Consider the following 24032-nt stretch of genomic DNA (forward strand, 5'->3'; position numbering starts at 1 on the left):
TATAGATTTGCCAGGTTATATACTATACCAGAGAGTTGTCAGGTTGTATACTATACCAGATAGTTATATACACTACACTGGAGTTGCCAGGTTATATACTATACCAGAGAGTTGCCAGTTTATATTATCTTCCAGAGAGTTGCCAGGTTACGTATTGAAACTTGCCAAGTTACATTCTATACCAGACAGTTGCCTGGTTATATTCTATACCAGAGAGTTGCCAGGTTATATTCTATACCACAGAGAAGACATCTTATTTTCTATACCAGAGAGGTGCAAGGTTATAGACTGAAAGTTGGCAGATTATATTCTATACCTGAGAGGTGCCAGGTTATATACTGAGAGTTGCCATGATATATTCACTACCAGAGAGTTGCCAGGTTATATTCTATACCAGAGAGTTGGCAGGTTGTATACTATACCAGAGAGTTGGCACATTATATTCTAAACCAGAGAGTTGCCAGGTTATATACTGAAAGTTGGCAGGTTATATTCTATACCAGAGAGTTGCCAGGTTAATTCTATAACAGAGAGTTGCCATGTTATATAATATACCAGAAAGTTGCCTGGTTATATACACCGTACTAGAATGTTCGAAGGTTATATACTACAGCAGAGGGTTTCCAAGTTATTTACAGATTTGCCAGTTTATATACTACACTGGAGTTGCCAGGTTCTATTCTATACCAGAGAGTTGGCAGGTTGTATACTATACCAGGAAGTTGGCACGTTATATTCTATACCAGAGATTTGCCAGGTTATATACACTAAACCAGAGAGTTGCCAGGTTATATAAAATGTACCAGAGATTTGCCAGGTTATATACACTAAACCATAGAGTTGCCAGGTTATATAAAATGTACCAGAGAGTTGCCAGGTTATATGCTATACCAGGAGAGTTGCCAGGTTATATACTATACCAGGAGAGTTGCCAGGTTATTTACTGAGAGTTGCCAGGTTAAATACTAAAAGTTTTCAGTTTTTTCTATACGAAAGAGTTACCTGGTTATATTCTATTAATGAGAGTTGCCAGGTTGTATACTACACCAGACAGTTGCCACGTTATATTCAATTCCTGAGAGTTGCCAGGTTATATACTGAAAGTTGCCAGGTTATATACACTATACCAGAGAATTGCCATGTTATATACTATATCAGAGAGGAGCCAGGTTATTTTCTATACCAGAGATGTGCAAGGTTATTTACTGAAAGTTGCCAGGTTATATTCTATACCAGAGAGTTTCCAGGTTATATACTGAGAGTTGCCAGGATATATTCACTACCAGAGAGTTGCCAGGGTATATACACTAAACCAGAGAGTTGCCAGGTTGAATTCTATATCCCAGAGTTGCCAGATCATATTCTATACCAGATTATATACTGAGAATTGTCAGGTTATATACTATATCAGAGAGGAGCCAGGTTATTTTCTATACCAGAGAGGAGCCAGGTTATTTTCTATACCAGAGAGGAGCCAGGTTATTTTCTATACCAGAGATGTGCAAGGTTATTTACTGAAAGTTGCCAGGTTATATTCTATACCAGAGAGTTGCCAGATTTTATACTGAGAGTTAGCACGTTATATTCACTACCAGAAAGTTGACTAGTTAATTCTATACCAGAGAGGTACGAGGTTATATTCTGAGAGTTGCCAGGTGAGTTTATATTCCAGAGAATTGAAGGTTATATACCAGAGAGCTGCCAGGTTATATACTATACCGGAGTTATCAAGTTAATAATCTATACCAGAGTTACCAAATTATATTCTACACCAGAGAGGTGTATGGTTATATACTGAAAGTTGTCAGGTTATATTCTATACCAGAGTTGCCAGGTTTATATATATATATATATATATATATATATATATATATATATATATATATATATATATATATATTTATACTTAAATATATATATATATATATATATATATATATACAGTGGGGGGAAAAAGTATTTAGTCAGCCACCAATTGTGCAAGTTCTCCCACTTCATCATAGGTACACGTCAACTATGACAGACAAAATGAGAAAAGAAAATCCAGAAAATCACATTGTAGGATTTTTTATGAATTTATTTGCAAATTATGGTGGAAAATAAGTATTTGGTCACCTACAAGCAAGCAAGATTTCTGGCTCTCACAGACCTGTAACTTCTTCTTTAAGAGGCTCCTCTGTCCTCCACTCGTTACCTGTATTAATGGCACCTGTTTGAAGTTGTTATCAGTATAAAAGTCACCTGTCCACAACCTCAAACAGTCACACTCCAAACTCCACTATGGCCAAGACCAAAGAGCTGTCAAAGGACACCAGAAACAAAATTGTAGACCTGCATCAGGCTGGTAAGACTGAATCTGCAATAGGTAAGCAGCTTGGTTTGAAGAAATCAACTGTGGGAGCAATTATTAGGAAATGGAAGACATACAAGACCACTGATAATCTCCCTCGATCTGGGGCTCCACGCCAGATCTCACCCCGTGGGGTCAAAATGATCACAAGAACGGTGAGCAAAAATCCCAGAAGCACACGGGGGGACCTAGTGAATGACCTGCAGAGAGTTGGGACCAAAGTAACAAAGCCTACCATCAGTAACACACTACGCCGCCAGGGACTCAAATCCTGCAGTGCCAGACGTGTCCCCCTGCTTAAGCCAGTACATGTCCAGGCCCGTCTGAAATTTGCTAGAGAGCATTTGGATGATCCAGAAGAGGATTGGGAGAATGTCATATGGTCAGATGAAACCAAAATATAACCTTTTGGTAAAAACTCAACTCGTCGTGTTTGGAGGACAAAGAATGCTGAGTTGCATCCAAAGAACACCATACCTACTGTGAAGCATGGGGGTGGAAACATCATGCTTTGGGGCTGTTTTTCTGCAAAGGGACCAGGACGACTGATCCGTGTAAAGGAAAGAATGAATGGGGCCATGTATCGTGAGATTTTGAGTGAAAACCTCCTTCCATCAGCAAGGGCATTGAAGATGAAACGTGGCTGGGTCTTTCAGCATGACAATGATCCCAAACACACCGCCCGGGCAACGAAGGAGTGGCTTCGTAAGAAGCATTTCTGGAGTGGCCTAGCCAGTCTCCAGATCTCAACCCCATAGAAAATCTTTGGAGGGAGTTGAAAGTCCGTGTTGCCCAGCGACAGCCCCAAAACATCACTGCTCTAGAGGAGATCTGCATGGAGGAATGGGCCAAAATACCAGCAACAGTGTGTGAAAACCTTGTGAAGACTTACAGAAAACGTTTGACCTGTGTCATTGCCAACAAAGGGTATATAACAAAGTATTGAGATAAACTTTTGTTATTGACCAAATACTTATTTTCCACCATCATTTGCAAATAAATTCATAAAAAATCCTACAATGTGATTTTCTGGATTTTTTTTCTCATTTTGTCTATCATAGTTGAAGTGTACCTATGATGAAAATTACAGGCCTCGCTCATCTTTTTAAGTGGGAGAACTTGCACAATTGGTGGCTGACTAAATACTTTTTTCCCCCACTGTATATATACACACACAGTTGAAGTCGGAAGTTTACATACACTTAGGTTGGAGTCATTAAAACTCATTTTTCAACCACTCCACAAGTTACTTGTTAACTATAGTTTTTGCAAGTCAGTTAGGACATCGACTTTGTGCATGACACAAGTAATTTTTCCAACAATTGTTAACAGATTATTTCACTGTATCACAATTCCAGTGGGTCAGAAGTTTACATACACTAAGTTGAATGTGCCTTTAAACAGCTTGGACAATTCCTGAAAATGTCATGCTTTAGAAGCTTCTGATAGGCTAATTGACATAATTTGAGTCAATTGGAGGTGTACCTGTGAATGTATTTCAAAGCCTACCTTGAAATTCACAGCCTCTTTGCTTGATATCATGTGAAAATCTAAAGACATCATTGTAGGCCTCCACAAGTCTGGTTCATCCTTGGGAGCAATTTCCAACACCTGAAGGTACCACGTTCATTTGTACAAATAATAGTATGCAAGTATAAAAACCATGGGACCACGCAGCCGTCATACCGCTCAGGAAGGAGACGTATTCTGTCTCCTAGAGATGAACATACTTTGGTGCGAAAAGTGCAAATCAATCCCAGAACAACAGCAAAGGACCTTGTGAAGATACTGGAGGTAACTGGAACAAAAGTATCTATATCCACAGTAAAACAAGTCCTATATCGACATAACCTGAAAGGTTGCTTAGCAAGGAAGAAGCCACTGCTCCAAAACCGCCATAAAAAAAGCCAGATTGCAATTCGAAAATTGATTAAATTGTTTTTTCCCCCCTCATCAAATCTACACCCAATACCCAATCAAGACAAAACAAAAACAGGTTTTTAGTAAGTTTTGCTAATGTATTTAAAATAAAAAAACAGAAATTTCACATTAGTATTCACACCCTTTACTCAGTACTTTGTTGAAGCACCTTTGGCAGCGATTACAGCCTTGAGTCTTCTTGGGTATGACCATACAAGCTTGGCACACCTGTATTTGGGGAGTTTCTCCCATTCTTCTCTGCAAATCCTCTCAAGCTCTGTCAGGTTGGATGGGGAGCATCGCTGCACAGCTATTTTCAGGTCTCTCCAATCGGGTTCAAGTCCGGGTTCTGGCTGGGTCAGTCAAGGACATTCAGAGACTTGTCCCGAAGCTACTCCTGCATTGTCTTGACTGTGTGCTTAGGGTCATTGTCCTGTTGGAAAGTGAACCTTCGTGCCAGTCTGAGATCGAGCGCTCTGGAGCAGGTTTCATCAAGGATCTCTCTGTACTTTGCTGTTAATCTTTCCCTCGATCCTGACTAGTCTCCCAGTGCCAGCCACTGAAAAACATCCTCAAAGCATGATGCTGCCACCACCATGCTTCACCGTATTGATGGTGCCAGGTTTCCTCCAGACTTGACATTTGGCATTCAGGACAAATAAAATCTTGGTTTCATCAGACCAGAGAATCTTGTTTCTCAGGGTCTGAGAGTCCTTTATTTGCCTTTTGGCAAACTCCAAGCAGGCTGTGATGTGGCTTTTACTGAGGAGTGGCTTCTGTCTGGCCACTACCTTAAAAGGCCCGATTGGTAGAGTGCTGCAGAGATGGTTTTCCTTCTGGAAGGTTTTCCCATCTCCACAGAGGAACTCTGGAGCTCTGTCAGAGTAGCCATCGGGTTCATGGTCACCTCCCTGACCAAGTCTCATAGCGAAGGGTCTGAATACTTATGTAAATAAGGTATTTCTGATTTTATTTAGAATAATGCTGTAACAAAATGTGGAAAAAGTCAAGGGGTCTGAATAATTTCCGAAAGCACTGTGTACCAGAGAGTTGCAAGGTTACATACTTAAAGCTGCCAGGTTAACCTGCCAAGCCACTGGTATAGATTATAACCTGACAGTAGCTCTCTATACTGAGAGTTGCCGGGTTATATTCTATACCAGAGTTGCCAGGTTATATTCTATCCCAGATAGTTGCCAATTAATCCTCCTCCTGGGATGCTAGTTGCTATCCTCCCTCCTGCATGAATCTGGTCTGACCCTACTACACACGTGATTCTAAAGCTATAGTAATAGATCGATGACCTTGAGTAACTGAATCTGGAGTGTCAGAGGTTCTGGTGAAAACCTACAAAACAGTAGCTCTCCAGGAACTGGATTGTACAGCCCTGCTCTAGAATATACATTTTCCCTCTACCTGTGTTCACCTGAACCTACAGGATGTATCCAGACGCATGGGAGTGCTCATCCCCAGTGAGAGCATGATCCTAACTGATTTATGCAACAGACCTTTCCCGGATTCTCTCCTCTACCGCACCACAGTGGGGGCCCCAGACAGTCATGGCGTGTTCCCCCAGCCAGGCAGTTATATAACAGCATTATGTAGGCTAGGTCTGCATGCCTGCTGTGAGGGGAACTCCACTGCTATCGAAGTTTGTCACAGAGACCCAGGATCACCACACTAAATAGGTCACCCACTCATCAAGATCATATAAATATAATTACTAGTCCACAGGACTGAAAAACACTCAGATATTTCCTATAAAAAGAGCGAAAGGAAGGATCTCAGTGATTAAATGAAAGCATGTGCACATAAGCCCAAACTAACAGACCACCATAAAGCAGTCAGCTGAAATGAATATGGCATGGCACTATTTTCCACTGTCTGTACTTCAGTGTGTGTCAGTGTTTATTCTGCTATGCGTAAACTAACACTCAAAATCGGTCTGACGGCAGTGATTTGATTCAAGGACTGGCTACAGACCCATCTCGCTGTGCTCCTCCTCCCCAGCCAAACCCATTTGGTCCTCAATAAATACACCGTTGGGCTTGTGTAAAACCCCCTCATGCCGATCTTGTGATGGGAACTCTCCCTCCTTCGAGAGAGAAATCCTGCGTCACAAGGAAATAAGAATAATCCTGTTCGAGCGTGATTGTGGTCAGGTGATCAGGGTGATGGAATGAAGCCAGAGGCTATGGGAGGTTCTGGAATCCCTGTTGGCTTAGACTGATGACATCATGTGATGACGTCTTTGGTCTGTTTCCTTTACTTCTGTTTTGGAATGTCCCACTGACGGAATGAAGTAGGAGTAGTGTTGAACAGAGTAAAGCACTTGATTGCTGCAGCCATTACATGGGAAATGGCAGAGACACAATTCTTAAATATGTCTCAAAAGAAGCACTAAGGGCACTTTCTACTTATATGAAAAGAGGTACATTGAACTAATCATCTCAAAGAGAATCTCGCAGAAATATAGAGTAATTTGAGGGCCAACAGTCCAACCTACAGGACACCATGAACACTTAAAATAGAACACGAAGACATTTCAGAGATCAGATTTATTACATTTCATTATAATAAGGAGAGGCATTATAGATACAAATCTGTTAAGGTATGACAAAACATATACACATTTGAATATAAAAGCTAGTTAGTGTAGGAAATCTATAGGTTTAAAAGGCACTTTTACATTTTAGTAGATTCGCTGACCAGATATGTTAAGAAATATTATTAAAGCATCAAACCAACCTCATTATTTTTATATGTATATAAAAAACAGAATGATAAAACCAACCTCAAGTATGACTAACAACAACCTGGACTCATAGGTAGACTTAAAATAGTAAACGGAAAACAAATTAGTATGATGTTTGGTATGGTAGGTATTCATTTGTGTATGTCAATCATCTATTTCGTATGATGTTATGAATTTCAATTTGTATATATATATATATATTTCAATTTGTGTATATGTTACCAATTGTAATGTGTACAATATGTTACGAATATGCAAGGTTACAAATTCCAATTTGTGACTAATGTTAGCCACCTAGTTAACGGTTACCCCCTACAGTAGACATCTTCACCCCCGCGGAAATCTAGTTAGCATAATAATTTCAACAAAAAACCCCACCAAAGCTGTCTGTTAAAGAAAGCTGTTTTATTTTTGCGTAGGCTAAGTCTCAATCCACCACACACCAATGGCAGCCTTCTGCATTTGTGGTGGAAGGTTGCCAAGCTAGAGGTGTTTGCCAGACCATGACACATCCATGGGAAAAAAATAAGTCTGTAGCGTCCGAACGGGTCGGCCTAGAAACTAATATGACCACCACAGAAAGATGACTCATTAACACAATCCCCACGGGACTCGTCTGAAGTCGGTACTGACGATCTGCCAACTTCAGTCTGTAGCATCTGAACAGTTTGGGCTACACACTAATATGACCCCTCGATGAAGAAGTGACTCTCCCGAACACGTCGGTTGTTTTGCTCTAGGATGCCCACAAGCCTTGTCTGAAGGTAGCTCGGTACCAGTAAAAACATTTATGGAAGTATGCAATGTGTAACTTTTTGGGCTACCCGGCCAAATTCACATAGAAAAGTGACAGATCTATACCACACTTCTGTGTGTGCCATTTCTATGTTTCCCATTCTGAAGTTTAATTTGTGTGTGTTACTTTCGGTTTTATACACCATCTTCAAAACAGCTGAAAATACAATATATTTTGTTATGGAAAAAAAGTATATTTCACAGCGGTTTAGATGTTACATTGATTCTCTACACCAGGGTTTCCCCAAACTCGGTCCTCGGGATCCCAAGGGGTGCACGTTTTGGTTTTTGCCCAAGCACTACACACCTGATTCAAATAATTAAAGCTTGATATCATTATTTTATGTATACCGAAAGGGGTCCTAAAATTCTAAATCAAGTTGCTAAATGATCCTTGGTATGGCTATCTAGACGCTTAAGGAATAAGGTTAAAGGTAGCTAGCATGCTAAGTACTTGCAAAGTAGCTAAAAAGTATTAAGTAGTCGCAAAGTTGCCAATTAGCGAAAATTGTCTGTGATGATTCACCCACCCAGCCAACCACCCTCCTTTCGTTTTTGCCTTAAATACCGGTTTTATGTGATCATACCAAATGTTGCATATACTCATTTGAGTGTCCCAGATTCTCGTTTAATATGTTACGTCTAGTCAATGAGACAAGCCTGGACATTAAAAAAAAAAAAAAAGACAGTGGTCCCCTTCTTCAAGCAGCACAATGAAAATGTTTTTACCCAGTAGTGTGACTCAAAACATGCCAAACAGTAAAGCAAATCTGAAAAGACACCCACCCTATTCCTACTTAGGAATTAAGGTACCATTTGGGACAGCCCTGGATGGAATGTGTAGGCCTTTAGTTGAAGTCTCGGTTAGAGAGGATGAGAGGAGCTACCAAGGTCCAGAGGTAGAGAGCCAAGCCTATCCAGCTAGAGCTAATCTTCACCCACACTGCTGGCATACTGCTCTGCATGGCCTGGTAGTCTGCGTCAGGTCTGGGGAGGAATCAGGATCAATCACATTTTATTTACCATCTCAAAAACACATAGACGATGTGTTGTGTTTATATTTTTATTTTAAATCGGGTTGTCTGAGTACCACAAGACTGTTAGCCTGCTGACCTAAAGCCCTGGCATTAAATTGGGGAGCTGACGCATGTATTCAGGTCTTAAACAACGTGAATCACCTCAGTTATACCTGTACACATTCCTATTCCTCTATCCCATCACATATAACCAAAGAAAAACAGAGCTACTTACTGGTACCAGTTGGTGAGTGTCATCATGATGTATAGGGAGGCCAGGCACAGGCTGAAATGGAAGAAGGAGTAAGAGTAGGTGACCGCATCTTCCTCATTGTCCACAGCCCGTCTGACCCCGTCCTCCCCTGTGGCCGCCTCATGGTCGTCTGCAGCCAGACCCTGGTCCTCCTCTGTCTGCATCAGCCTGTTTACCTGGGTGTTGTTGGATGAACGGATACTGCAGGCGAGGAGAGGGAAAGAGCAGGAAACCCGTCAGGAAAAAAAGGTAAGTGATGTGGACAGGTTTGAAGGGTCTGGATTTTATTTGAAAGAGCTCTGAACCAGTGTTTCTCAAATCCAGTCCTGAGGATCCACAGGCTTAATCAAGCACAGTACTTCGATCAGGTGTCTCTGGTCTGGGCTGCTACAAAGAGTACCTGGTCCAGTCCTGTAAAGTAACAAAGTATTTCTACTTTGTTACTGTACTTAAGTAGTTTAGGGTATCTGTACTTTACAATTTATACACTGCTCAAAAAAATGAAGGGAACACTTAAACACCACAATGTAACTCCAAGTCAAATCACACTTCTGTGAAATCAAACTGTCCACTTAGGAAGCAACACTGATTGACAATACATTTCACATGCTGTTGTGCAAATGGAATAGACAACAGGTGGAAATTATAGGCAATTAGCAAGACACCCCCAATAAAGGAGTGGTTCTGCAGGTGGGGACCAAAGACCACTTCTCAGTTCCTATGCTTCCTGGCTGATGTTTTGGTCCCTTTTGAATGCTGGCGGTGCTTTTACTCTAGTGGTAGCATGAGACGGAGTCTACAACCCACACAAGTGGCTCAGGTAGTGCAGCTCATCCAGGATGGCACATCAATGTGAGCTGTGGCAAGAAGGTTTGCTGTGTCTGTCAGCGTAGTGTCCAGAGCATGGAGGCGCTACCAGGAGACAGGCCAGTACATCAGGAGACGTGGAGGAGGCCGTAGGAGGGCAACAACCCAGCAGCAGGACCGCTACCTCTGCCTTTGTGCAAGGAGGAGTAGGAGAAGCACTGCCAGAGCCCTGCAAAATGACCTCCAGCAGGCCACAAATGTGCATGTGTCTGCTCAAACGGTCAGAAACAGACTCCATGAGGGTGGTATGAGGGCCCGACGTCCACAGATGGGGGTTGTGCTTACAGCCCAACACCGTGCAGGACGTTTGGCATTTGCCAGAGAACACCAAGATTGGCAAATTCGCCACTGGCGCCCTGTGCTCTTCACAGATGAAAGCAGGTTCACACTGAGCACGTGACAGAGTCTGGAGACGCCGTGGAGAACGTTCTGCTGCCTGCAACATCCTCCAGCATGACCGGTTTGGCGGTGGGTCAGTCATGGTGTGGCATTTCGTTGGGAGGGGCCGCACAGCCCTCCATGTGCTCGCCAGAGGTAGCCTGACTGCCATTAGGTACCGAGATGAGATCCTCAGACCCCTTGTGAGACCATATGCTGGTGCGGTTGGCCCTGGGTTCCTCCTAATGCAAGACAATGCTAGACCTCATGTGGCTGGAGTGTGTCAGCAGTTCCTGCAAGAGGAAGGCATTGATGCTATGGACTGGCCCGCCCGTTCCCCAGACCTGAATCCAATTGAGCACATCTGGGACATCATGTCTCACTCCATCCACCAACGCCACGTTTCACCACAGACTGTCCAGGAGTTGGCGGATGCTTTAGTCCAGGTCTGGGAGGAGATCCCTCAGGAGACCATCCGCCACCTCATCAGGAGCATGCCCAGGCGTTGTAGGGAGATCATACAGGCACAGAGGCCACACACACACACTACTGAGCCTCATTTTGACTTGTTTTAAGGACATTACATCAAAGTTGGATCAGCTTGTAGTGTGGTTTTCCACTTAAAATTTTGAGTGCGACTCCAAATCCAGACCTCCATGGGTTGATAAATTGGATTTCCATTGATTATTTTTGTGTGATTTTGTTGTCAGCACATTCAACTATGTAAAGAAAAAAGTATTTAACCTGTTTAGGATAGGGGGCAGTATTTTCACGGCCGGATAAAAAAACGTACCCGATTTAATCTGGTTATTACTCCTGCCCAGAAACTAGAATATGCATATAATTGTTTGATTTGGATAGAAAACACCCTAAAGTTTCTAAAACCGTTTGAATGGTGTCTGAGTATAACAGAACTCATATGGCAGGCCAAAACCTGAGAAGATTGCATACAGGAAGTGCCCTCTGACCATTTCTTGGCCTTCTATAGCCTCTTTATGGAAAATAGAGGATCTCTGCTGTAACGTGACATTTTCTAAGGCTCCCATAGGCTCTCAGAAGGCGCCAGAACGGGGAATGATGACTCTGCAGTCCCTGGCTGAAAAACAGTAGCGCAGTTGGATAGTGGTTGATCTGAGAACAATGAAACGGGTGTGCGCGTGCACGTGAAGAGTCCATTTTACATTTTCAGTCTGAACGAAAACAACGTCGCCCGGTCGGAATATTATCGCTATTTTACGAGGAATCGCATAAAAATTGATTTTAAACAGCGTTTGACATGCTTCGAAGTACGGTAATGGAATATTTGTAATTTTTTTGTCACGATACGTGCCGGCGCGTCACCCTTCGGATAGCGTCTTGAACGCAAGAACAAAACGCCGTTATTTGGATATAACTATGGATTATTTGGAACCAAAACAACATTGGGTGTAAACTAGAAGTCCTGGGAGTGCATTCTGACGAAGAACAGCAAAGGTAATCCAATTTTTCTTATAGTAAATCTGAGTTTGGTGACTGCCAAACTTGGTGGGTGTCAAAATAGCTAGCCATGATGGCCGGGCTATCTACTCAGAATATTGCAAAATGTGCTTTCACCGAAAAGCTATTTTAAAATCTGACACCGCGATTGCATAAAGGAGTTCTGTATCTATAATTCTTAAAATAAGTTATGTTTTTTGTGAACGTTTATCGTGAGTAATGTAGTAAATTCACCGGAAGTTAGCGGTGGGTATGCTAGTTCTGAACGTCACATGCTAATGTAAAAAGCTGGTTTTTGATATAAATATGAACTTGATTGAAGAAAACATGCATGTATTGTATAACATAATGTCCTAGGAGTGTCATCTGATGAAGATCATCAAAGGTTAGTGCTGCATTTAGCTGTGGTTTTAGTGACATATGTTAGCTTGAAAAATGGGTGTGATTACTTCTGGCTGGGTACTCTCCTGACATAATCTAATGTTTTGCTTTCGTTGTAAAGCCTTTTTGAAATCGGACAATGTGGTTAGATAAAGGAGAGTCTTGTCTTTAAAATGGTGTAAAATAGTCATATGTTTGAAAAATTTAAGTTTTTGGATTTCTAACGTGTTTGTAATTCGCGCCACGCCCCATCATTGGATATTGGAGCGGTGTTCCGCTAGCGGAACATCTAGATGTAAGAGGTTAATGAGATTATTTCATTCATTCAGATCTAGGATGTGTTATTTTAGTGTTCCCTTTATTTTTTTGAGCAGTGTATATTTATGCACGCGCGCAGCCGGTTTCGGTTCCGTGAGGACGAACACCCTTGGCTGTATCTAAAATGTTTTATTTTCTCAGGACGAATCCTTTATTCCATTGGAGGAAATGTCTGTTATGTTTACCAAAAGTTCAGGAAATACTAGCGTCAAAGAACTCGCCACCATTAGCTAAACTAACTAACTAGCCCATATTTGCTAATGCAACAAGCAGTGTTAGTTGATGCTAGCTAATCCTATACCTAAATAGTTTAACTACCTACTTTAGCTGGCTAAAAATGTGCCCAGATTTGGGGAGCTTTGTTAACGCAATCGAACTGACATAGCCAATTCACCCCCCCCCGCCCAACGTCAGACAGCCCACAACTTTGGACACACTAGCGATTGGAGGACTAAGTAAACTTGAGCGCAACGTTTAAATGGACTGGAAAATAACATTACGTTTTATGACTAAAGACACCCTTCTAGATTTTATTGCAATTTATGTAAGTTGAGTTTTCAAAAAAGTAATATGTATACACATTTTGTTGGACACGCTGTATATCGCAAAATTCAACTGCGCGACATACCACACATTTAATATAGAACGTTTTACCTCTGACATACAGCTAACGGATTTGCTAATGTTGGTATCAAAAAGCTGATGGTTGTATTTCCACTGAAATGTCAAACATGCTAATTGCTAACCCCTTAGCTAACATTTTTACAACACCAATAATCACAAAACATTGATGGCTTGATCACAAGATAACTGTTGGTAATGTTTCTTAAACAATGTTAAAAATACGGGGTGCTACGCTAGTCCGAATCGGGTCACATTTCCGTCAGCTAACATGGAACCCAAACCGGCTGCGCGCGTGCGCCATCATACATTAATTTGGTCCCCCCACACCAAAGGTGATCACGACACGCAGGTTTAAATATCAAAACAAACTCTGAACCAATTATATTAATTTGGGGACAGTTCGAAAAGCATTAAACATTTATGGCAATCTAGCTAGTTAGCTTGCACTTGCTAGTTAATTTGTCCTATTTAGCTAGCTTGCTGTTGCTAGCTAATTTGTTATTTTACCTGAAATGCACAAGGTCCTCTACTCTGCCAATTAATCCACATAAAACCGGCAACCGAATCGTTTCTAGTCATCCGTCTTCCTTCCAGGCCCTTAATTCTCGACTTTATATTGCGATTGGCAACTTTCATAAATTAGGTGCATTACCGCCACCGACCTCATTCGTCTTTCAGTCACCCACGTGGGTATAACCAATGAGAAGATGGCACGTGGGTACCTTTTTCTATAAACCAATGCGGAGATGGGAGAGGCAGGACTTGCAGCGCGATGTGCGTCAGAAATAGAACTGATTTCTATTTTAGCCCTTGGCAACGCAGACGCTCATTGGCGCGCGCGAGCAGTGTGGGTGCAATAATTGAATAACATAGATTTGTACATTTATTTTGCAACGCTCGAGCACGCGGCGCGAGCGGTGTGGTCAGCCTGTGACGTTAGTCAAGCCAAATACCCGTTTCTCTAAAACACTCCTGGTCAAGCTAGCTAACGTTAGGTTTCCAAATGTTTGCCAACACCCACTAGTTTAGCTAGAAATGTTATTCCTTGTGTTAGTTTATACAGTTGTTCTTCTCACCTAGCTAATTACTGTAGACTTACATTAGCTAGATCAATGAACATTGTAATATTCATATGTCAAACTCAGTTAACTAAATGTTGTTTATAGCGTTAAAATTAGGATCCTATACCTTAAGTATTTGGTGATGGTAGTTACCTAGTTAACTGTCTTTTCCTATTATTATTATTATTATTTTATTATTATTACAGAGAAAGCATGTACACCATCTTAGGAACTGACAGCAAACACACTGAAGAGAACATGCCTCTGACACTCCCTCCACCATCAAGCAGAGCACATTACTGAAGGCAGCATCTCAAATCCATCGACAAAGCTGTGGTGAAGTATATGGTCCAAGGGCTCCAACCATTCGCTGTAGTAGAACAAGAACCATTCCGTTTGCAGGATCTGCAGCCTAACTCAACGATAAGGTCAAGGCCCACACTGCGCTCCAGCATTAATGAAGCATCCAAGGAAATGAAGGTGACTGAGGCCATGAGGAGTTGACCACGTCGCCGCCACCACCGACTGCTGATAGACCCTGAGTCTCAGATGCTCTGCAGCCCCGGCCTGTAAACAGTTGAGAGGATCGCACACCTTTGATGTGTTGGCAGGCACCCTAAATGACATCCATTCTGAGTTCGAAATCCGGAGTAAGATTGTCTGTTCTCACAATGACTACCTTATTCAAAGCTTTCCAAGTTTTTGGAGAAGGTGAAAACAACGAGGCAGTCGAAGCAGTGGGTGGTGGTGAGGCAGCTAGCCAGGACAATGGTGAAGAGGAACAAGAGGAGATTGAAGTGAAGTTTGATGTGGCAACGATCCTGAATGAAGATGGTTGAAAGCACCAGCTGCTGAAGCACCAGTGTTGTGCTTGCCACCTACTCAACTAAGGCTCTACAGGCAATGCCCTGAAAGCAACATCCAGTGAGGCTTAAAAAATAAAGTCTTCTGTTCAACATTTGGCAAGTGCCACACACTTTAGAACAAATGCAGGAGATCTACACTTGCAGCCGAAACCACTGAAGATAATTGCGACCTCCAGCTGCTACGCCCGAATGCTACAAGGTGGAACTCCTGGTTCATGGTTGTAGAAAGACTCCCGAGGATCAAAGGAGAGGCGGCCGTCAGTTCTCTGCACAGACTTCAAGGTTCCAATGTAAGTAAGGATTGTATTTTATAAATGTAAGGTCTTGAATATCATAAATATGTTGCAGTGTTTCCTGACCCTTTGCTTGGGGACTAATAACCGTTTCACATATTGTAGCCATACACTATCATTTAGTCAACTACTCATCCAGCCATTGATTACGGTTGTTAAATCAGGCAAAATGGTTAGTGGTCCCCTTTGTAGGTTAGGAAACATTAGTAGCATTTTATTGTTTTTCTTCCGCAGGTTCAATCCAGCTGAACTCGCCTTTCTCACAGAGTATGCTGCCCCTGGGCTCATGGTGGCAAAGGCCATCAACATCCTGCAGGCTGAAACCAATGTCCAGGTGGGGTGGCTACTTCCAGCTATCAACTTGCTGATCACAAAACTTGACCGAATCAAGGTTGTCCCTGAAGTACTATAAGCCTCTAGTGGATGCGCTAAAGCTGGGACTGAAGAAGTACGTCAGCCACGTTTCAAGACCCTGAGCTGATCGCAGCTGCAATCCTTTTCCCCAAATTCACAACAACTTGGAAGAAGGATGACGCCACCATCAGAATGGATAAGACAAAAATGTGGTTAATTAACAATATTTTATTCATAAACAACTTTTGTAGTGTACATTTTGACACTTCATAGATTTGAGAAGCAGCCATTTAAACTACAATCCTGACTTTGTAGTTCAGTCCAATGGGTAGCCTACTTAGCCTTGTTGCTTGATTTATATAGATGGGGGATGGATTAATGTAGGCTCACAAAAAACATAACTGCATGATTTCTATTGTCATCTTCCTTGTATTTCAGGAATGTACTACATCAAGGACCACATGGAAGAACCATGCAGCTAGGTGATGGCACCAGTTCAACAGAAGGACTTCTCTGCCATGAAGGCATCTCAAGCACAATAAAGCTCCAAACAGCTGGACAGATACCTGGCCTGTTCAGCTAATCATTGGGAGTTGCTCAAGTCCTTCCCAGCAGTCTGTAAGCTGTCTGATGTTGAACACACCCTTACCTGCCTCAGCTGCCTGTGAAAGGCTGTTCAGCATTGCAGGACTTGTTTTCAGCCCCAGGAGAACAGGGCTGGTTTCCAGAAACTTTGAAAACCATCTTTTACTGAAGATGAACAGCAAATTCTTCAACTTCAAGTAATAACACCTTAATGCTAGCAAGCCCAAGGAAAGGGATGCCTTATGCGTTTCGTTAAGTCACATTTAAAATTCACAAGTTATAGGTGTCCATGTTAAAGGTATGACCTGACACACTGATTTCTAATACAGTTCCATCAGTGGTGGTGTCCTCATATTCCTACAGTGAGGCTGTGTGCAGATCTGTACATGTACTTTTGATGAGTTACCTTAACACAATGTATAGGGTTCTATACTTTTTTTTCCTCAAGCAAAGCGACTGATTGTAACTGCTTATGTTTAGTGGCTATATTTTGTCTGTAAGATGTATTTTTAAGTGTTATCTGAGCACTTTTTGCACCCGTAAGACTTACCTTTCAGAAAAGCTCAAACCAAATAAAAGATCTGTCTGTTCTGCTTTTCGGATTTACGGCTCTTACGTTTCATACTTAAAGTAGCCGATATTAAAATGTACTTCAAGACTTTTACTCAAGTAATAGTCTAATGAGTGACTTTTCTTCTAATGAGTCATTTTCCAGTATGGTATCTTTACTTTTACTCAAGTATGGCTTTTGGTTACCTTTTCCACCACTGCCTGTGGGAGAGAACTGGAGATCCTTACTCTAGGTTGTGATGTCATACCTGGCATACAGAGTGCAGAAGAAGAAGATGACCAGTCCTATGATGCCCTGTGCATCCCACCACTGGACCGCTTGTCCTGGGGCAGGTGTAGGGCTGGGGGTGTTGTTGACCAGACTCAGCAGGCTGGGGTTACACTTACGGTCTGTAGGAAGAAAGATAATACTGCCATACCGATGAAGGCCAAAATGTTATGCTTTTAACCGAGAGAGTCACATCTATTTTTCTATTTCTCGTGATTTTTGGCTGCAACTCATTTCATGTTGGATGAAGTGATCGCTGACCCAAACTGATCTTTCAGGTAAAATATGCTTCTTCACGTAGTCTTTGTTGCAGACTTCCCATTAAGTGAAGTCCATGAGTCAGTATGCAGCCATGTGAGTCAGGGTTACGAGCATTGTGAACCATGATTCTGAACAGGGTCATCAGTGGGGTCGTGATGAAACTTACTGGGGTTGTTGGTCATGGCAGACCATGTGACATACATTGTGTAGAGGGAGATGAGGGAGGCCTGGAGCAGGCCTGAGCTAGGCTGGGCCTCCTGGGGGAAAATAAATACATAAATAAGTAAATAAACAAGGACAGACACACCACACATTAGTCTAACGCTGTTCAACAACATTCACATGAACAAATTGTTCACAGGTGCAATATGCAGAAATTGCGCCGCCATTTCCTGGTTGCTAAAATTCAAACAGTTCGCCTAATTTCTGTGTGACAATACAAGCAGTCATTGTGTAGAGAATCCTTGTATCACTACAGCTGTGAAATATAATTTCCATGACCAAAAATATTGTATTTTCAGCTGTTTGAAACTGGTGTACAAAATCGAAAGTAAAAGACAAAAACGAAACTTAAGCATAGAAATAGTGCAGATAGAACAGATCTACCACTTAAACGTGCTTTCAATGAGAAAAACAGATCTATAACTCAGATATTGTAGTTAACATTTTGATGATCTTTGCTAATTGCAAACATTGCTAATATTTACACTCCAGAATGAACTTCAGTATGTGTATGCATTTCAAAGAGTGCAGGCTGTTTCAGTCTTGTTCCTCAAAGAAACATTGTACTCGATAAAACTGTGGGAACTTTCAGTGTGCATGTTTCGATCTTTCGAGACTGAAACCTCACCTGAACTTTGGGCAGGACTGCAACAATGGAGATGATGATGCAAAAGATTAAATTAAGGCTGATGAAGATCTTGTGTTCAGTGCAGTCATCTCCCGTGGTGTAGTAGACATAGAACAACACCACAGCAGAGAAGGCCAGGGCATAGTGTAGCACCGTGAATGACAGGAGAGCTGTGGGAGGGGAAACATAAGAATAGATCACATTATAATGTTATGAAATTATTTTTCATTTGCACTAGAAAACCAGGGTCAGGGTCAATTTCACTTCAATTCAGGAATTAAACTGAAATAGCCATTTTTGTCAGGAACTTTCTCAGGGAAATGTCAGTTTACTTACTGAACTGACTGAATAAAAAAATAGAACTGACCCCAAACCTGGAGAAAACATTGACAAAATGTGAATTTAAAATGGAGGTAGACAACACCAATTTAAAATTAGCAGACTGTATTAACGATCAGTACCTGCAAACCAGCACTTGCTGTTTCCCTCCTCAGCATTCTCCAGCCAGGACTGGTTCCAGGTGTGAGAAAAATCCACCAGCAGGATCAGTTGGATGATGATGAAGATGAAGGAACCCACTACGCCAAAGTAGAACCACACTGGAACACACACGGTGAGTTGTTAAAAGACAAAATATGCAATGGGTGATTAATTGACTACACGTTATTGGCAGTGGCGTTGCGTCACTTGGGCCGGGCCCACCAATATCCAGGAGATTTGCATGCAATTCTGTTATTTCATGTCACAATAATATCATATCAGTTAGCAAACTAAATTGTTTGCTAACTGATATGATATTATTGTGACATGAAATAACAGAATTGCATGCAAATCTCCTGGATATTGGTGGGCCCGGCCCAAGTGACGCAACGCCACTGCCAATAACATTTTGTGCTATTTTAATTGTATTTAAAAAAAATTGCTTGATCTAATAAAGTATATGTGGTCGCTTTCCCATTGTATTGGTACATTTTCATTGAGTCAGGCAGCCCCAAACTGCAACTGTTCCAGCCTCGTTCAGTGCTTTCTACATTTTCCCCACCAATATTTTTGTTAAAATTGACGCTGGTTAGTGTTTAGAGGAAGCTATTTAACATTGAAGTAATATAATAGAGTATACCTGTGTTGAATGTCCCATCTGGAATGAAGAAGGCTCCTACAGTTATCCCCACCAGTATAAGGAACTTGAAGAACCAGAATCTGAGAGGACAAAGCCACAGGCATTCATTCAATACATCACTTCATACAAAAAACAAGTCCTGTGTCTGTGAGCCATTAATAACAACAAAAAACTAAAAAAAGTCATATTTTATAGGGCAATATCACAATGTTTTTTCCATGGCTAAAAAATGAATTTAGCAGACCAACCTATTTGCTCCTGTTGCATGTAAAACATTTTGTGCTATAGCTTGGAAAATAAACAAATGTGACTCTGGATGACACCACAATTTTGTTTCCAACATTTGTGTTTTTTTCCTAAAGTTAAATCCACTTTGTGTTTTGTTTCCTTGCCATGATACAAACGAGAATGCAATATTTTATACTGGTATGTAAACAAATAAGGGTGTGGGGGGGATGCTTCGCTTCACTGCCCTGGTCTGGCCAGCAGAGGGCAATGTAATCCCAAAGATCGTTATCCATTACTATAAAAGTCCGCTACATACCCGTTCTGTATTGAGGCTCGGGGGTCCTTGCTGCTGCGAACACGGATCATGATGATGGAGAACAGGAAGAAGAAGCAGGCCATGGCAAAACACATGCGGTACACAGACTTGTAGCCCACGATGACATCACAGTTCACCTTGTTTTCAATGCCTGGTATGGTTATGGAGGTTCCACCAACACAGAACCCTGGTATCTGATAGATCAGTGAAGAAACATAGTAAGAATTGAACCAACAAGCTACGTAACTAACACAGGTCAAAACGTTGTCAACCACAGGGCCTTCTACACCAGCTTGGGTTCGAACCAGAGTCTCCTGCAAGCCACAAGTCTGTGTTAGCCCACTGAGCTAAAACCTTGGCACTAGTTCAGGGAGCTAACACATGTGTAGGTTTCAGGCAAGGCTCCTCATCAAGCAACCAAGACCAGGGTTGTGTTATGTGGTGTTACCTTCTTGAGCTGAGCCTCCATGCCAGGTAGGATCATGATGACAGAGACCAGGGACCCCAGCAGCAGCAGGAAGGAGAAGGCCAGCCGGGACACAGTGGAGTTGTAGGTGGAGGGACAGCATCCTGACAGCAGACAGGGAGCGGAGCCACACAGACATGATGCCTAGATAGATTGCACGCACAAGTCACATTTTTGGTGTGCCAGAGAGAGATGGCATAATCTGGCAAATACATGCATGGTTTGTGTGTTTGCAACAAATCTACTGTGCGCCACTGCCTGTTATTCCCTTTATACAGCTCCATTCTTATTTATTTTCTTCCTCGTGTAGGTTACTATTTTATATTAAACTCTGCATCGTTGGGAAAGGCTCTTAAGCAAGAGTTTCACTGTAAAGTGACATAAAATTTGATGAACTTTTTTTTGTTGTCATGGCAACCATTGCATTTCCCATCCAAATGAGCCCGGACAACTGTTAATTGTATTGAAGGTAATCCTGCCAGTGACAATGACAGAGGCTGCCACTCATACAATTACAGTACAGCAATGAACACTAACACAGCCCCTGTCTGATGCGTGCTCTTTCTCAAGAAATATCTTTCCACGAATCCTTGTCTTCCCTCATAACATATTGGTGGAGATCCAAGGTCCTTTTCCAATGTGTTTTAAGAAGAAGCGTGGAGAGGATGGGAGCAATCAGGACAGATGAATTGAGGAAGACCCCAGTGGTGTGTATGTGTTGTATGAGGTCACAGAAGGATAATGCTCCTTGGGAGGCTTCTCTCTGCTCTGTGATGATTCATGAAGACTGTCAAGTCAAGAGATGCTGTGTGAACTATTGAGGCATAGGCTGGATCAGCCCAGAGATGGGTGAAGCATTGTTTAGTTGAGCACAGCCTATGATGTGGTAGCTGGGAAGGGTCAGCCAGCCGTCATTAAATGATTGCAAGTTACAGTGCATTCAGAAAATGTGATTATTTCCCCCATGTCATCAAGGAAGAATCTTGGTGGTTCCAAACGTCTTACATTTAAGAATGATGGAGGCCACTGTGTTCTTGGGGACCTTCATTGCTGCAGAAATGTTTTGTTACCTTTCCCCAGATCTGTGCCTCGACACAATCTTGTCTCAGAGCTGTCAACTTTGGGACCTTAGACTGGTGTATGCCTTTCCAAAACATGTCCAATCAATTGAATTGATCATAGGTGGACTCCAATCAAGTTGTAGAAACATCTCAAGGATGATCAATGGGAATAGGATGCACCTGAGCTCAAGTCTCATAGCAAAGGGTCTGAATAATTATGTAAATATGGTATGTTTTTTATTTTGAATACATTTGCAAAAATGTCTAAAAACCCGTTTTCACTTTGTCATTATGGGGTATTGTGTGTAGATTTTAGAATAAGGCTGTCACGTAACAAAATGTGGACCATGTCAAGTGTCTGAATTCTTTCCAAATGCAGGCTGTATGCACCAGGATAGGACATGAAGTGGCGCAGTAGTTACAAGCTTTTTCTCAGAGGGTGTAACCATTGTAGGTAAATCAGATACAGGGCTTTATGGTGAAGTGAGAATGTGGTATAATCTCTTCAATAGAAAGGGTCAATAGGCCTATCACCCTGTGCATGGTAATTTTAGTGGTGTGGGGGTCCCCAAAATTGGATGAAATTCAAGTTCTATTACTCAAGTAGGCTTAGAAAACGTTCAGTGACTATCAAATATACTAAACATGATTATTGAACTCGCCCGCAACACGGCATGAAACATGAAAATCAATCATTTTAGTCACACAGATGATTTGGGGTGGGAGAGGACAGCGTGACGCACTGAAACTGTATAGAAACCGGAAGTTAGCCTAACATGAAACTGCTGACTTTTTCAGCAAATAAAACCATGTTAATTGACCGACAAAACAAGTGTCTGTTTACCAAACGAAAGTATTTAAAACCACTTCTGATCAACATAACATATTAGAATATACTGGGAAAACAGTGTGTGTTTACATAAGGCCCCAAAAACAAACGTCGTTGCACACTCTCACAAAGTGAGCAAAATGACAAATAGGAAGTTAAATAATGTTTATACTTACACAGCTGGCGATTGAACACAATGCCATACACGCTCCCATTTCAGTTTAGAACGAATACCCCAGTCCTAATTAAACGTAGAAAACCCCAAAACATCAACAAGTTAGACTTGAAAACGTTGTGAACTAAAATGTGTAGTTTCCTTCAACGCTAGCCAAGCAGCAACAAGGCGTGTCTGGAGAATTAGGTACACCCTTTTGTTCGTCGGTAACTCAACACCGTCTACGGTGATAGGACCATGGGTGTCTTCAATACAACTTCTGGACTAATCAGTTGCTAATGCGTTTAATAATTTAATCATATAAATAGCTCACATTCTAACTGAGTCTTAAAGTTCAGAATTACATTTTTATATTAAAAACAACCGTATACTGTAATAAGTGGAAGACATACACATATAAATCATCTTCATGCTTGTTGATAAATCCTGGACAGTCAATGTGTAAATCACCTCTTTCCCTGATTATTCAACATCAGAAGGGAGAAGCATCAGCATTAAAACGGTCCATTTACCCCAGTTTGCACTTGACACTTGATGTTATGTTGTTAGAGTAGTTAAGAAGTCATCTGTAGCAGCTACTTACAGATTCCTTACTCAACTGAAAAATCTATCTATAGTAATTGGGCTGGCAAATGAATAGGCAGGGGCAATTTCTCAGATTGTTCTGGCAATTCTCAAAAATAGGAACATCATGAGAGTTAGGATGTTTGATATGCTTTTTACATGTATTGTAACAAAGACAATAAAATAGAAAAACATGATAAAAGTGGCCATTTTAGGCCTATACGTTCCCCCTGTAAGACCAATGATCTGTGAACTTACAGTTGAAGTCAGAAGTTTACATACACTTAGGTTGGAGTCATTGAAACTCGTTTTTCAACCACTCCACACATTTCTTGTTAACAAATTATAGTTTTGTCAAGTTGGTTAGGACATCTACTGTGTGCATGACACAAGTAATCTTTCCAACAATTGTTTACAGACAGATTAATTCACTTATAACTCACTGTATCACAATGACAGTGGGTCAGTATTTACATACAGTAAGTTGACTGTGCCTTTAAACAGCTTGGTAAATTCCAGAAAATGTCATGCTTTAGAAGCTTCTGATAGGCTAATTGACATAATTTGAGTCAATTGGAGGTGTATATGTGGATGTATTTCAAGGCCTACCTTCAAATTCAGAGCTTCTTTGCTTGAGATCATGTGAGAATCTAAAGAAATCAGCCAAGACCTCAGAAAAACAATTGTAGGCCTCCACAAGTTTGCTTCATCCTTGGGAGCAATTTCCAAACGCCTGAAGGTACCACCTTCATCTGTACAAACAATAGTACACAAATATAAACATCATGGGACCACACAGCCGTTATACCGCACAGGAAGGAGACGCATTCTGTCTCCTAGAGGTGAACATACTTTGGTGTGAAAAGTGCAAATCAATCCCAGAACAACAGCAAAGGACCTTGTGAAGATGCTGGAAGAAACGGGTACAAAAGTATCTATATCCACAATAAAACAAGTCCTATATCAACATAACCTGAAAGGCCACTCAGCAAGGAAGAAGCCCCTGCTCCAAAACCACCATAAAAAAGCCAG

At 41.6% G+C, this 24032-nt stretch overlaps 1 protein-coding gene across 2 annotated transcripts; it reads right to left on the reverse strand.

The window, feature by feature from the left end:
* Positions 1 to 6813: 6813 nt before the first annotated feature.
* On the reverse strand, positions 6814 to 22640 carry LOC106570256 (serine incorporator 1). Of its 2 annotated transcripts, none has more exons than XM_014142371.2 (10): positions 22438 to 22640; positions 20354 to 20515; positions 19906 to 20099; positions 19362 to 19441; positions 18703 to 18840; positions 18242 to 18411; positions 17558 to 17648; positions 17111 to 17252; positions 9072 to 9290; positions 6814 to 8807 (listed from the first exon to the last, which is right to left on the reverse strand). In XM_014142371.2, the coding sequence occupies exons 1-10, from the start codon at positions 22474 to 22476 to the stop codon at positions 8669 to 8671; spliced, it is 1374 nt and encodes a 457-aa protein (XP_013997846.1). In that variant the 5' UTR covers positions 22477 to 22640; the 3' UTR covers positions 6814 to 8668. The 2 variants fall into 2 exon arrangements, with proteins under 2 accessions (XP_013997846.1, XP_013997847.1); XM_014142372.2 differs by having other exon boundaries at positions 20354 to 20475; positions 22438 to 22622.
* Positions 22641 to 24032: the final 1392 nt, after the last annotated feature.

Source organism: Salmo salar, chromosome ssa14 (assembly GCF_905237065.1).
Source record: "Salmo salar chromosome ssa14, Ssal_v3.1, whole genome shotgun sequence".
NCBI lineage: Eukaryota > Metazoa > Chordata > Actinopteri > Salmoniformes > Salmonidae > Salmo > Salmo salar.

Excerpts from the sequence above, each read along its gene's own strand:
- LOC106570256 (XM_014142371.2), bottom strand. The coding sequence starts at position 22,476 with ATGGGAGCGTGTATGGCATTGTGTTCAATCGCCAGCTGT. Across the intron at positions 20,516-22,437 it reads TGTGTTCAATCGCCAGCTGT|GCATCATGTCTGTGTGGCTC; the intron begins GTAAGTATAAAC and ends CAATCTATCTAG. Across the intron at positions 19,442-19,905 it reads CGAGCCTCAATACAGAACGG|ATTCTGGTTCTTCAAGTTCC; the intron begins GTATGTAGCGGA and ends TTGTCCTCTCAG.